Consider the following 14,482-nt stretch of genomic DNA (forward strand, 5'->3'; position numbering starts at 1 on the left):
GAGGCTGGACATACACTGTGGGTGACGCTGCCAGCTCAACAAAAGTTGGTTGAGTAATCAACTTTTGTCAAAGAAGCCAGGCTTAAAATGTTCACCCTAACAGTGATTGTAGCCAATGAGCAGGCGCCCACTGTGAGCATACAAAAGCTGCAGCAGATTTGTCCATCCTTTGTCCATAGATTGTGAGCTCTCATGGCAGGGCCCTCCTATCTTGTCTTGAATTGTATTTTAAATGTAATGTCTTCCATAAATTGTAAAGGGCTGTCCAATTTGATGGTACTATATAAATCCTGTAAAACAATAATCCATGCTGTTTAGCGAGGATGGAAGAACCAGTTACATTGTTTTCATTCAGCTTGCAGGCTGAATGAAAATATCTACTAGTGTATGGCCAGCTAATGGGGAACCCGCTGAGGATTTTTGGGGAAAAGCAAAAGAACAAGTGTGTTTACCCCTGGTAAGACATTGCTGGTTGTGCCTTACAGGGTGCTAACACAAATGCCATTGCTGGTTGTGCCTACAAAGGCTAACACAAATGGCTGCACAATGTACCATGTCTAGAGACCCCGTATCTGTATAAATGCCTGGGGGCAGTCAGATCATGCTTGTACATTTGACTGCATTTATAAAATGAAAGGAGCACTCTGATTGGTTGCATCTGATAACACTAGACTAATTTCAGATGTATTCTAGGTGGCAGAAATGTGAACAAAGATAGGCTGTGACATCTACAGAGGGACAATATGGATCACGTAAAAACATTGGAGGATTAAATGTACTTCTATAATAGAATAATGTACCAATGTGACAGACTAGAACACCGCACGTACACAAATACTCAACCTATTTACTGATAAGACATACTCAAGACCGTTTAATTGTTCAGTTTTCATTGACAATAATTTACTAGGTTTTTAGCTGTTGGGTGATGCATTTTTTGCTAAGGGTAGTGTTCTTTTAAATAAGACTAGCATGAGACTTCCCCTCATTATTCCTCAGATGTAGAATGTTCAATATATCCCCAGCTGTGCGATCTCAAGTGTGTATATGAAATGACTGAGGCAGTGACACAGTCTTGCTGATCTGAGCCATTTCCACAGAGCTGACTAGACAAGATTGTACTTGAATGGAGCAAGAAAACATGTATGGAAATATTTAGTAACATATTTCTGATAATCACCATACCCTGTATATTTATATTAGATATAGTATTTGGTAGGAAGAAAACAAAGAGGAGCAGATTGACCATCAAACGCATTTAAGCTGGCCATACGCTGGTTGAATTTCGGGAGAGTCCTGCTGACTTGCAAGCAGTGTGTGGCCCTCTTGAGATGTGGTTTGTTGTTCCAAAACATTGCATTAATCTGTAACATGTGTGAATATGCACAAATAAATTGATATTGCATTAGGAAATTTTAGCAGCCAGCATATAGGGTCCAATAACGGTGTGAGATGAAGTTTTCTCAATGATCATGTTACAAATGGAGCAGAGCTGTGGCTTGCTGAAATATTCCCTTCATGATAGAAATGTGCTTATGATGGGAACTCTAATATGTATGGCTGTAGAAGTAGGGCATTGCAGGGATTGACATGTATAGAAAACATCTCTCCATGTCTCTGTGCATCTTGTAAGATCAGATAATTTTATACATCTGCTTACATGTGGAGAATATCAGGTTTTGAAGTAAACCTGTCATGAGAAGAAAATAGGAGCTGCCACTTATCTCTGTCTAAAAATGCTCCCAGCCTGGCAGTTATGCTGAGCCTCTGGCTTCAACACTTTCTGTGTCACTCACCTGACACTAGTAAGCCAGAGAAAAGCCAGAATTCCCTATCTGCTTACTTGGTCCTGGTAAATGTTGAAGTGAGAGGGTCAACATCCAGGCAAATAGCATTCCATAAGGAGAAGCCAGCAGTCTCCATGTTTCTCCCATGACAAGTTTCCTTCAACTAGCATGCTAATTCATCATCGGAAGGTTGCATGTCATCCTGCTACATCTATTCCACTGACATAAGCAGAAAGCTTATAGTCATGTTTAGAAACATCAGTCATTAATAAGAACTCAGGGGACATGGTTGAATACCAGACTTTGCTTGTAAAAGGATGTTATGTAATGTTTGCGGCTTTGGTGGTTGGTGTTGGACTCATCCCCTCCCATAACACACACAAGCAGCTTTCTTTTCCGAGTACAGAAGGTAATGGCCCACTGTATTCATAAATACACATTCCACTTCACACTGAACTGTATGACTTCTTACAGTTCTTACATGACTTCTTACACCTCAATGCCTCCTGACCTGTAAAATATATTTCTTACATTCCAGGTAAACAAAATGCAATATTATTCTCTGTACTATAATACTTACCTCTCATGCTCTTCAGTGAGTCTTTGATAGTCAGAAGCTAACATTTCACGCTGCTTATTCTCCTGCACCATTTTCCCCTGCTCCTCCTTTAAAGCCTTTTCCAGGTCCTCTAACTGCACTTTCTGTTTCAGCAGCTGGTTGTATCTAGAAAAGAATAAATACAATCCACATTTATATAATCTTACTCTGAGACAGCATATTAAATCTTTGTGTAAGCATGATCTAGAATCTGGCACAGGTCCTCTGGCTGCTGTTGAACTACAAGCTCCAGCAAAACCTCATCAGAAGAAGCATGCTGGGATTTCTAAACAGCAACGGCTGCAGCTTCCCAAAGACGTGAATGGCTGTTTATTGATGTTTCTTTCTTTAATAGACATCGTTGTCTGCTTCTTAGAACAGTCATTAGCAGCCAAAGTTGAAACAGAATAATGGGGCTCTTGTCTGATTCTTGACGCTGATGTCCAGCAAACTTGTATCAAATATGAAAAAATGCTTTTCTTGGCCTAAACACAGAGCACGCTCCAGGAAATGAGCACAGAGGCTCAGCCACGGCCTTGTTTTCCTTTCTCGGTAAACAATCCTGACATTTACAAACCCGGTTGGAGACCCAGTGATGATTAGGTGTGGTAAAGTCACAGGGCGTCCTTGCTGGGCAGATGTGTTCTGCAGCTCTGCGCTTTTACACACGGATATTAGTACAAAGTAGCTAAATGGTGGAGCTATCCTAAAATTCTCCTCTCAATACACATATCAGATTTACTTTGTATATGTAATTTCACTGTGTGCTTTCAATACTTTTGCAATACTTTTTTTTTTTTTATAAATGCCAAATCATGCACACATTGCGATTTCAGGCAGGTCACAGGAATCAAAGTTAGAATCACTAATCCACTGGTCAATCGGGATTGTTTTGCACATATTTTGCAGCCCATGTTTATCAATACGGCTAATTTTCCTTTATTGATTCAGGAAAAAATTGCTTGAATGCAGCACCAATCTGGGTATGGTCTGTGGCAACATTCTTTCTACAATGATTACAACAAAGCAAACCATTAGAGAGTATAAATCTGAACTTAAAGCAGATAACAAATACCATTAAGGTGAGCAATCTGAATTAAGACCTCTTCTGCTCAGTACAGTGCTGTTAGTCTACCATTGTGAGCATGCATATGATTGTGCTATTACTATTTTATTGTCCACTCAATAGACTAAGGGTAGCTACAGCTGTACTGGAGAACTGGAACCTGATTATGCAGGGGCAGGAACACCTGGACTAGTAAAGAGGATGAACATAATTGCAAATGTTTTTGACAACACAGTTTACATTTCTGTATCTCAACTGTGAATCTAGCTGTTTGCATATGTTACCAAAATTCAAGCTGAGGCCCACATATATCCTGATATTTTAAAATATCAAACAGGGATACTATTAAAGTAGTACTTTAGCCATGTTGAAAACTCTCCTCAAACTTATGTTATGGCTTAAGATTAGGGCTCTGTGTAGGCCACTCGAGTTCTCCCACACCAAACTAGTGAAACTATGTCTTTATGGAGATGGCTTTGGGCACGGTCATGCCTATACAGTAAAGGGCCTTCCCCAAACTGTTGTCACAAGGTAGGACACAAGGAAAAACACCAATTGTCTACAATGTTTTTGTCTGCTGTAGCATTAATAGTACCCCGTACTGGAAACACCTAAACTAAGTGAGGTGCTCCCACATACATTTGGGGATAGAGGTAGGTGTTATGGTTAGATGGCCATAAACTTTTGGCAATTATGTGTGTCTGTGGGCAGCTTAACAAGTGTAATCCTCTTGTACAGTTTTCTACATTCTCACCAATAGTCAGACATGTAGTGCACAGCCAGGATCATTGCTGTATTTTAGTGCCACACTCCCTTACTTATAATACACTAAAACCTTGCCTGAAGTTATTTAGCTCCATTGTGGACCTGAGAATCCAGACTGTCCTAACACAGCTATAGGAACAGCTACATGTAATGGGAGTTTCCTTCTCTGAAAATCCACTCACATACAATAGTATAATTCAGTTCTCTGGCTGATACAACTGAGCTAACAGAAGTTAAAGCATTCAGATTAGCTTTGGTGCCCACAAAATGGCAATGTATTTGTCAGGGATCACAATCAATTGCTGGATTTAATTTAATTTTTTAATAGCACAAAAACGTAACTCAGCAGTTCATCTAAATCAGTGCAAAGTCATACCGGTCTACGAGATCTTTGTGTTCCACCTCCAGATTTTTATGTGCAGACTTTAGGTTGCCATGTTTAGAGATGAGCGATTCATACTCTCCTGCTTGGCGATCATGAACCTGTGCCAGCTTTTCATGGTCTTTTACCAACAAATCGTACATCGATTTCAGCTCTTCTCTCTCCTTTACCAAAGACTCGTTCTCTGTTTCTAAGCTAGACTGCTGAAGGAGGAGCTGAGAATTTTGGTTCATTAATGAGGTGCTCTGAGAGTTGAGAGTAGAGTTTTCAACCTGAAGATAAAAATAGAACATAGAAATAACTTGTTACAGTCATTAGGTGGCACCAACATTTTTAACAGTGTTTCAAAGAGTGCACAGAAATATCCACATCATAACTTGCACCAGTGGAGGGTATCAGTGGTGGAGATTGCAAAAGGCCTCTGCGTAAAGGGACAAGTGGAACCCCCCTGTGAAGTCCATGACCAATCTGCCAGAGTACCACCTGGCCTTTTTGAAGGAAACCACTAGGCACCTATTAAAATAAAATCACAAAAATGAAAAAGCGCCACTACTGTAAAACCTTTACTCACGTTGCTGGTGTCAGCATACAGCGTGTCAGCTCGTTTGGAGATGTCGGAGAGCAGTCTAATAGCTGTCGGGGGTGATTGTTTAAACACCGCGGTCTCAGCTGGCCAGGCTGAGCCGCGGCTGTGTGGGTGTGAGGCAATGTCAACTGCCGGACCGTTCGGGGACCAAAGGAGTCGATCTGAGCGTGTCTCGGGTATGTCAAAAAACGGAGGAGAATGGAAGAGATGGACAGGGGCAGTGTCCAATGCTGACGGCTATGCGTTTCGAGGCTCTGCCTCTTTGTCAAGCCTAAGTGGGGAATGCAATAGAGATGGCGGGATATCTTGCCTGTGTTTAAATTTGACAGCTGGGAGGAGTCAAACGTTTTCTGTAATGGATGTGATTGGTGGGGGAGTCGGGTCTCAGTGTACACTCCCATTTAGGGCCGTGCTTGAGCATGGATCCTGCCGAGCACGTATATCATAACGATATGGTGATAGGGGAGAAGAAGGGGCGGCATATCTACGGCATTTTCGTCTGAGAGGCCTAGATGATCTAGTCTAAGTGTGTGGCTACAGAATGAAAAGGGTGTATGTCATAGGAAAATCTTAGATACAGGATGAGCGTCTATAAGGACTATGTTTGCACTAGGCACCTAATTGAATGTTATTCCTGCCAGAATCATTGACTATTTTTTCTCTGTCCAATATCATTATTCACTAACACATCTACTGCAGTTCTCTCCTTACAGGCACCAGGACCAGTACTATCAATGGTGTTATTTACATCTACGGAACCAATCCAACAACTTAGCCCATTACCATTCAAACATTTAGGTTTCTGTCCTCTGCATAACATGCAGTGGATGTTTAACAATTGCCCCTTAGCAGTTCTCCTCCCATAGGATCACTTATTTTGTGCCACCTGGAAAAGCAATACTTCCATCTATTGCCCCAACAACAGTCATAAGCAATCATAGATCAGTTTTAAGAAGAAGACATCAACTGCCACAGCAACCTACTACAAATGTGCTCATAATTACATGTATATGTATAGCTATAACTAAAGCCAGACTGACTTTCATTAACAGTCAGCAAGACTAGATGGAAGCATGACAGACATATGTGACCATTTCCTAAATACACTAATTGTACCCAATACAATGTGCCTATATTATTTTAGGACAGCTACAAGACTAGCCACCACAGGTCATTTAATGCAAACTGTGAAGGTAGAAATATGGTAGCTGCCAATGAAAACTTATTTTAGGTGCAGTTTCAAGGGTTGCCATTCCAATCATGGTTCACTACCAAGTGAGTCATTGACCTAGAACAATCATGCAGGATGTGAATTCAAACTTCAGACTTCACTGGCTGCATGCTTGTTTAAGGTAAATGACTTACTAAGTGGGGAAGTTAGGATCAGGTTTGAAGCCCTGGAACCTGCACCTTCAAAAACAAATAGCTACATTTCTATCCTTGGAAGTTGACTTTGAGCTGGAATTTGCATTCAAAACCATACCGCCAGGTGGCACGATTTATTATGATTTACCTGCAGTTTGGCGTTTTGTGTCTGTAGAGTTGTGTTTTGCTCCTGCAGTGAAATGGTTTGTTTTTGAAGAGTCAGAATTTGTGCTTGTAAGTTGTCGTTTTGATTTTCCAGTTGTTTCAGCTGAGTTTTCAGTGCTTGCTTTTCTGCCTGCAGAGTAGCATTCTGAAGAAAAACAAAATTTAGGCCATATAAATGATCAGATGTATGTGCATCCTGCCTCTGAATTCTTGCTTTCCTTTAAGCTGACTGTTAAAAGAGATGGAAATGTTCTCTGCGATTTACTGTGAAAAATCAAAATAAGTAGCTGTATTGATGGAGAACAAGGAGGAAAAGCCTACGATTACATCAAAGGTTTGGTTGATAAAGTGTGCCAGCATTTAAGGAGTAACTAAATCCTGTAAATGAGACCGGTAACGGTGGGAGATGCTAAGCGGTTCCCAGTAATGCAGGTTTTAGCATGAAGTATCACATTTTAGGTGAAATTAGTCAAATCTTTTTGCAGAGAAGATTGTAAGCTGCCACTTAAATATAAGTTGCCTGGTTCTCATTAAAAGCCAATGGCTCCAGTACAGACCCTACTCAGAGTGCATGCTTATTCTAGCTTAGAGACTCAAAACTGGAGGATTACCATGGCAGATAGTCAGCTAATAAATGTTTGCAGTCAAAAGAGCATCTTGCATGTTTCCCCACAGTATAGGTTCATCTAATATCTGGCTTACATTTCTCTCGACTTCTATCAGGCGATCTTTGATCTTCAGCAGCTCCCTTGTGGTCTCCTGGCTCTCTCGCTCCCATTTAGGGATGGGTACACTGTCCTCTCCAGGCTTAGAAAGTGAGCTCTGTGTCAACTTCTCCTCCTCTTGTCGCTGCTTAAGTCCTTCATAATTCTTCTTCACCTGAAAAATTAGAAAATATGCTAGCTGCACATGCACATTTTGTTAGACGGAACTCCAACTCTATCTATCTATCTATATTGAAGGGGGGGGTCTTGGAACACCCTAAATGTGTTGGCTGTCTTTTAAATAACTACTGTGACAAATACACTTTATTTGGGCTATCTTCTACAAATGTCAAACAGCAACAAAAAAACTTTAGTATAGTGGACTGGAAGGCCTGTCGGGTATTTGCAGATGTGTCCGAATTAGGGAATTTTCCCTGCCCTTCCTGTCCCAGTGACAAGTGATTTCAGCAGTTCAGCAGTGGGAATCATCAGCTACTTCCATTCATTCAGCAGGGCAACCACAAATCTCATGCATAGTAGAATCTTCCTGAAGAGTAGCAGCCAGCAAAATTAATCTTTAAAAATAACTCACAGTTTTTAGTTCTTGGCGTAGTTGTTGATTGAAATTAGTCGATTCTTCTAACCGGGCTTCAAGTGAGGCAATTTTTTCCTCCTTTATTTCAAGAGACTTCTTTAACGTGGATTCTAATTTGGACTCCAAAAGCTTATATCTGATGTGAGGACATGGAAAAAAAATGTCACATTAGCTGCTTCCAACAACTATAAATTTGCCTTTAAAAGAATTACAGTTCATTTCTAATACTGAAAGTCAGAATTCCTAACTTGTGCCTTCCAATTACCATTAAAGATTTGTGGCTTAGCTAGCTACCTAGCTCCAGCAGTTCAAGCATGTGTCCACTATTATAGCGGACCTGTTCTCAAAATAAGACTCCTCTTTAGGAAAAATCTGGCAAATAGGTTTTCACCTTGTGGGATACTTTGAAAGCATTCCTTCAAGGCTGTCTCCTTCATCAAGAAAGAATCCCATAGCACTGACTGGGACCTAACTTCTGCATTGGCAATCTAACAAGCTGAATACTCAAAGACTATTCCTAATGCTGGGAAGAGAAAGGACGGCATAATCTATTCTTCAAGAATAAACACCAACAAGCTAGCTGCACATTTTGTTAGGCAGAACTCCAGGACTTTTGTGTTGATGGGTTTTGGGAATGTGTTTATGGCATCAGTTTGGCATAAATTTGGGACACTTCCAAGATCATTTAGAATTAATTGACTGATGCATTGAACCTGCAGTTGACCTCTTTCTGACCTGCATGCAAACAAAAGCCAAATGAAACAATGAAACAGACCCTTAATAGTTATTGCACACTACTTTAATAACCTTTTCATCTTTATTGCATTCATCTATATTTCAAGCATGATTTCAAATAAAAACGGTCAATTATTTCATCACGGAAAGAAAACATTGAAATCTTAAGGAGGTAAAAGGTATGTACTTATGGGCTATTCCTGCAGAGTTTAGGTCCTGAGCTTCTATGCATCTAGTACTATAAACATGTCATCTACGGAGACAATATCTCTGATGTATGCAAGAAGAAAGGACTCCTGAACAGCTGTTCATAAGAACATAGGACCATGAACATGTCTGCTCCTATTAGTGGAGCGTGCATTTACACACTGAGCTGAGTGTGCAGCCACCCCAGAGCAAGATAGCTCAGAGGAACACCCCCAATTATATGGAACAATCTACCCCGTCTGTTTGATTTTCCCCTGGAATTGGTCACCTCTGGGGCAAATGCATGCTGCCCACAGACAAGTGATCAATGCCCTGTCAGCCGCATTGTGTGACAGTTGTTTCATGTCTGACAATCTACCAGGTGTCACGTTCAAGCTTGTATTTTTCTTAGACTACTTTTGCAAAATTGTGAAATGATCCTTTTAGAACTAAAATGATGAATGTGTAAAGTCTTACAGCGATCAAATAGTTACCATCCAGGAACAGCTGTTCCATTACATACCTCTCTGGCACTAGTTTTTTCAAAGTATGTTAAAAGCTTTCACAACACAGTTATTTCATTTCATGTTACCTTTCTTTTTAAACAAAGACTGCATTATGTGTCCCACTTCTGGTTTCTGAATGGAGGGACTGCTAAGGGGCATGTATGAGTGATAACCTCTAGATCTGTCCCTGGGGCAGAACTGCCCTTCAAACCCTTCAAAGAAACTGAGCTACGGCTTGCTGTGTACATATATTTATACTAATTGAGTCTGCCAAACTGTGACTCAGTTCAGAATTCCCTCATGGTTTCCCACAATAACAATGACTAATCTTATTAACAGATTACAAATAATGGCATATAGTGTAAAGGAGTTTACTCAAAATATCATGAAGCAAGACTGCCTTGCACATGACATGTTCAATTTTCAATTCAACAGCATAGTTTAGGGATATCTGTATAAGTTAAAGTGCATGGTTGGGAAAAAAAACACTTATTAGGTACATCCCTCTAATACATGCACATTTCCCCATATGCTATCCTTTTACAAATGCTGCAATACATGGAAACACCTACTTATCCTGACAGAAATCTAATGAGCTCTTAATTTGCTGTTTGAGCTAATAACACAATGCATCTGCTGCACCGAAATCCCAACCAGCATGGTTTGACTTCCAAAAGCCTGCCCACATACTGTTTGTAGGGAAGGTGCCTTTGGGAGATGCAGGGCTACAGACGGCAAAGCACTGACCTTTTCCATTAAACCACATACCCTTCTACCGCTGTGTTAGAGAAAGTACAAAAGCTTTGGCTGCAATGAAACATATTAGGCAGTGTAAAAACTAGTACTATTTCATCTTCTGTCAATAAGGACAACAGATCTTACATCTGCACCCTGCCTCCTAGCTGCTCATTGCACAGGCACTTCCATAACCCTTCTTATGTGCACACCTATTACCTAATAGATATAATGGAGATGGAAAAAGAAGAAGCAGAACCATGGTTGATGGGAGCAGCAAGTGCATATGGGAAGAGACAGCAGCTTACAGAGACCAAAAAAAGTATTTTGAATGTAGAACCTTTGTTGCTTGGACATCCTACTTAGGGACAATCTTAGAAACAATAAACACACAGTAGTAACTCACAAAAGAAGCACTGCTCCTCCACAGCTCAGGAAAGGAATGAGCCGGGTGCTTGCTGTTGGGAGCATGTCTTCGCTCCAATATGAGCCCCATACAAGCAGAGGAAAAGCTGGCCACACAGCGGATTCTGCTGGGATAGTTTATTGAAACTTGTACCTCATCACTGGTGTCCAGCCCAAGGTCCTCTCCACTTGACGCGTTTCACCCAATCACAGGCTTAATCAGAGATATTCCACCCCATGGAGGGGGTGGACCTTGGGTGGGACAACAGTGATGTGGTACAAGTTTCAATAAACCATCTCAGTGCAATCCGGTGTGCGGCCAGCTTTTCTTCTGTTTGTATGGACACAGTAGTAACTCTTGTACTCACCTGTCATCACTGTTCTGCTCATCCTGTAAGAGACGCTCTTTATTTAGGCCTATCTTTTCTAGCTCATGGGCTAGTTTTTCCAGCTCATTATTTGTTTGCTGGGTTTTCAGCTTTTCATTCACCAGGTCCTAAAAATAAAATAAAAAAATCCAACAGTCATTTCATTACTACAGCCAACGATATGAGCGGAGTTCTGGTAAGTGGATACTACAGGGAGATGGAAGACTGTCTGTAACTGGGAGACACATGACTGGCTGGGCCACTGTTCCCATGTATCCTGGTTGCAGTTCCATTCCTGATATGACATCATGTGAAAATTCCTGATTTTTACACTATGTAAAAAAATACATGGTAATATCATACAGTAATACTGTAAAAGAGTGTGCTAAAAAAAATTGTACAACAAAAGTGCATACAGTACATTAGTGCATGCAAATCTCAGAAACCAAGTGCGTTGTTTTAAAGTGCATTATGATGGGACATGAAAACCTACATCACACATTTTTATGTGCTTACTTTGTACTCAACAGAGCCTTGTACTCATCGGTGCATCAATAATCATACATGTACTTCATTAATCAATTTAAATCTGAAAATGCTATTTTGGATTTCTAACAAAGAGTGTCTGATTTACTAAAGTAGCAAAACATGTTCACAAGGCAGTTTTTACTTTGCAAGTGAATTTTCACTTACACCACGTTGTGAAAATTCACATTGCAAAAAATATCCAATCAAGATAAAAAAATTTAAAAAAAGATTTTTGCTTGCATATGATTGGATGAAAGAGATCAGCTGAGATTCCCCTTATTTACTAAGGTAAGGGTAATTCCCTGGCCAAGTGAAAAATCACTTCACAAAGTGAATATGCCTTACTTATTTAGTAAATAAGCCACACTAATGAATAGGGCTGCATAGGTGCAAACAAGCCCTTGGAGTATGTCAGTTTATCTACATCAATGCAACAGTCTGTATTTCTATAGTAAGTAAATGGAGAAATAATTTAAGGCAGGTTTTTGTCTGCAAAGAGAATCTCCAATCATATATATTCTTTTCTAATAAAGGCGCAACACAGGAATCTCGCTTTACCTCCAGTGGCCCACCTTCTGATATTCAGGGGGTACTATACCTATTTATATGTGTTGTGCCTGTAAAACACTAGCTGACTGTCAAGGGCTGCACTGATGATGCTAACAAGAAAAAAAAGATGAGTTAATTGATAACAGTGGGGATAGAGTGCTGTTATTAAATTAACTAGATAGGATTGGGAGCTACTACGGACATAGCAGAAATGTACTGCCAAATGTCCTTGAAGGTCAAGAATAACTAATGAAAAATTATATATAGTGCAAGCCACAAGTTCACATATGAAACCACATTTATTATCTATTAAATGTGAACCATTAAGATAGCTAGCATGTCTCTCCGCATTCTGCTCTACTGTTAATATAGCATCAATAAAAAGTGGCAAAAAACTAAATAAAACATACATTTTTATATACAGTGTATATCCTAATATAAGAATTGCTCATGCGGTGACATGGATGATCGATTTAGACCACAGTGATAAAAAAATTTGAGTACACATAATGGTTTATAAATATTTGATGAAGACAAAATAACAGAACAGCTGCATGTCAACTGCAGATAATGAAACGTGACATCAGTTGTCTCCCTTCCTTCCTTGAATAAAATTCTCTGGTTGAAAAAGGAAACATGATCCTCCCAGAATCCACCACAAAGCACAGTTCCCCTTTTCAATCCAGGATTTCCCTTCAGTTCTTGTAGAAAAACCCCCCCACAGACGAGCAAGTTTAAAGGCTGCATTTGTTTGTTTGAAAAAAGTCAACTAGTGTATAGCATGAATAGGCAAGTTGCATAGAAGACTGCAAAACATCAGGGGCTGCAGAATGGGCTACATGAACTGCAGCAACAACACTCATGAAAATATACAGCTCATGCTCTTGTCAATTTCTGCATTATTTTATTGCCTTTAATATGAAAATGTAATGAGAACCAGCAATACATGTGCTTATGCTGGATTCTGAATGCTCCATAACCATGCAGGATTGCATAGGCAATGTATATATTTGAACCCCCAAATCCTCCTACAAATTGGACACGTTGCAAAATTTCTAATGCAACACACTATGGTGCATTGCCATACGTGTGCTTGGCCTTAGTGTGTTGGAATGCCATTTAAAATGAATGCCAACGCAGTGCACGTAACGTGTCTTCCCACAACACAGATGTACACGGGCCCTCAAACATAGCAAGACACTAATGAAAAAGTGTGGTTGGAGGAATGTGTATTGCCAGTTATTGTATTCAGCCAGCCACGACACCCGCAGCTGCCTATTGTCCAGCCAAGATTTAGCCTGCACAACGTAGATGTCTATAGTGTAGAATAATATTGAAAATAATGGTTTACCTCTCTTAGTGTGATTAGTGTTCTTTTATCAATAGTTGCTCTCTTCACAAGTTCCTTGTTCTCTTTTTCCAGTTCTTTGAGCCTTGCACATGACTCTTTAAATGCATTTGTTTCTTTACAAAGTAATTTATTTTCCCTCTCTAAATTGGAGATCTTCACGTTATTCTCCTCCAACGTGATTTCTTTAATCTCGACCTGCTGGCGCAGCCTTTTGTTCTCTTTCTCAAGTTGCTTCTTGTCCTTTTCTAGCTGACAGGTCTCCTGCTCCAAAAGCTTAGTCTCTTTTTCTAGGTGTTCCAGTCTCTTGCTGGAGATTTTTAGCTCTTCCAGGTTCTTCTGCAAGGTCTGATTTTCCGTCTCTAGCTCCTGAAGCTCAGTTTCCAGCTGCTGAATTTTTTTATTGCTATTTTCCAGAGCCTTTTGCAGCCTTTGGTTCTCCGTGTCAAGCCCTTGGTAACTGACTTCTAAACGCTCAGTTTTCTTGCAAGATGCTCTCATGAGGTCCATACCTTTCTTTAGTTGGCCTTTCTCATTTTCTAGCTCTTTGTTTTCTAGCTCCAGCTGGGCTACCCTAATGTTTGTGCTCTTCAGTGACTCAACCATCCGCCTGAGGTCCAAGTTCTCTTCTTCAAGCTGTGAGTTCTCCTTCTCTAATGATTCCATCTGATACTTGAGATTTTTGAGACCATCCAATGTTTTTTTTAGCTTACGGTTTTCTATTTCTAACCCAACATTTTCTTGTTCCAAGGACTCTGCCTTTTCACTGACAATGTTTAAGCTGGTGATCTTCTTCTGTAGCTGTTCATTTTCTTTTTCTACCCGATGCAGTTCCTTTTCCAAGTCCTCAGCTCTTTCTCCCTTTTCCCTAAAATGTTCAAGTTCTTTTCTGAGCTGCTTCTTTTCAAACTCCACCTTATTTAGTTTGCTACTTGTTTCTTTGATGGACTCATGCAAGATCTTATTTTCCTTTTCTATATCCTTTACTCTGGCTTCAGCACCAATCTGGGAACGTTGCCTCAAGGACGCGATGGTTTGGTTCAAATGCTCATTTTCTTGTTCCAGCCCTTTGATCTTAGAGACAAAATCAATTACACTGTAATTAGAGC

General features: G+C 40.2%; 1 protein-coding gene across 2 annotated transcripts in view; it reads right to left on the bottom strand.

Annotated features, from left to right (window-relative positions):
* CCDC88A (coiled-coil domain containing 88A) overlaps nt 1-14,482 on the bottom strand; it is a 134,396-nt gene that overhangs the window by 34,221 nt on the left and 85,693 nt on the right. Inside the window, exons 15-22 of one of the 2 annotated variants that reach the window (XM_018564337.1) lie at nt 13,377-14,447; nt 10,949-11,076; nt 10,009-10,011; nt 8,011-8,149; nt 7,417-7,593; nt 6,698-6,859; nt 4,593-4,870; nt 2,368-2,511 (exon numbers count right to left, since the gene is read on the bottom strand). In XM_018564337.1, coding sequence (XP_018419839.1) covers nt 2,368-2,511; nt 4,593-4,870; nt 6,698-6,859; nt 7,417-7,593; nt 8,011-8,149; nt 10,009-10,011; nt 10,949-11,076; nt 13,377-14,447 — 2,102 coding nt within the window. The remainder of the gene's footprint in view (nt 1-2,367; nt 2,512-4,592; nt 4,871-6,697; nt 6,860-7,416; nt 7,594-8,010; nt 8,150-10,008; nt 10,012-10,948; nt 11,077-13,376; nt 14,448-14,482) is intronic. The other variant, XM_018564339.1, reaches the window with a different exon arrangement.

The sequence above is a fragment of the Nanorana parkeri genome, unplaced genomic scaffold, assembly GCF_000935625.1.
Source record: "Nanorana parkeri isolate BGI_ZX_2015 unplaced genomic scaffold, ASM93562v1 scaffold744, whole genome shotgun sequence".
NCBI lineage: Eukaryota > Metazoa > Chordata > Amphibia > Anura > Dicroglossidae > Nanorana > Nanorana parkeri.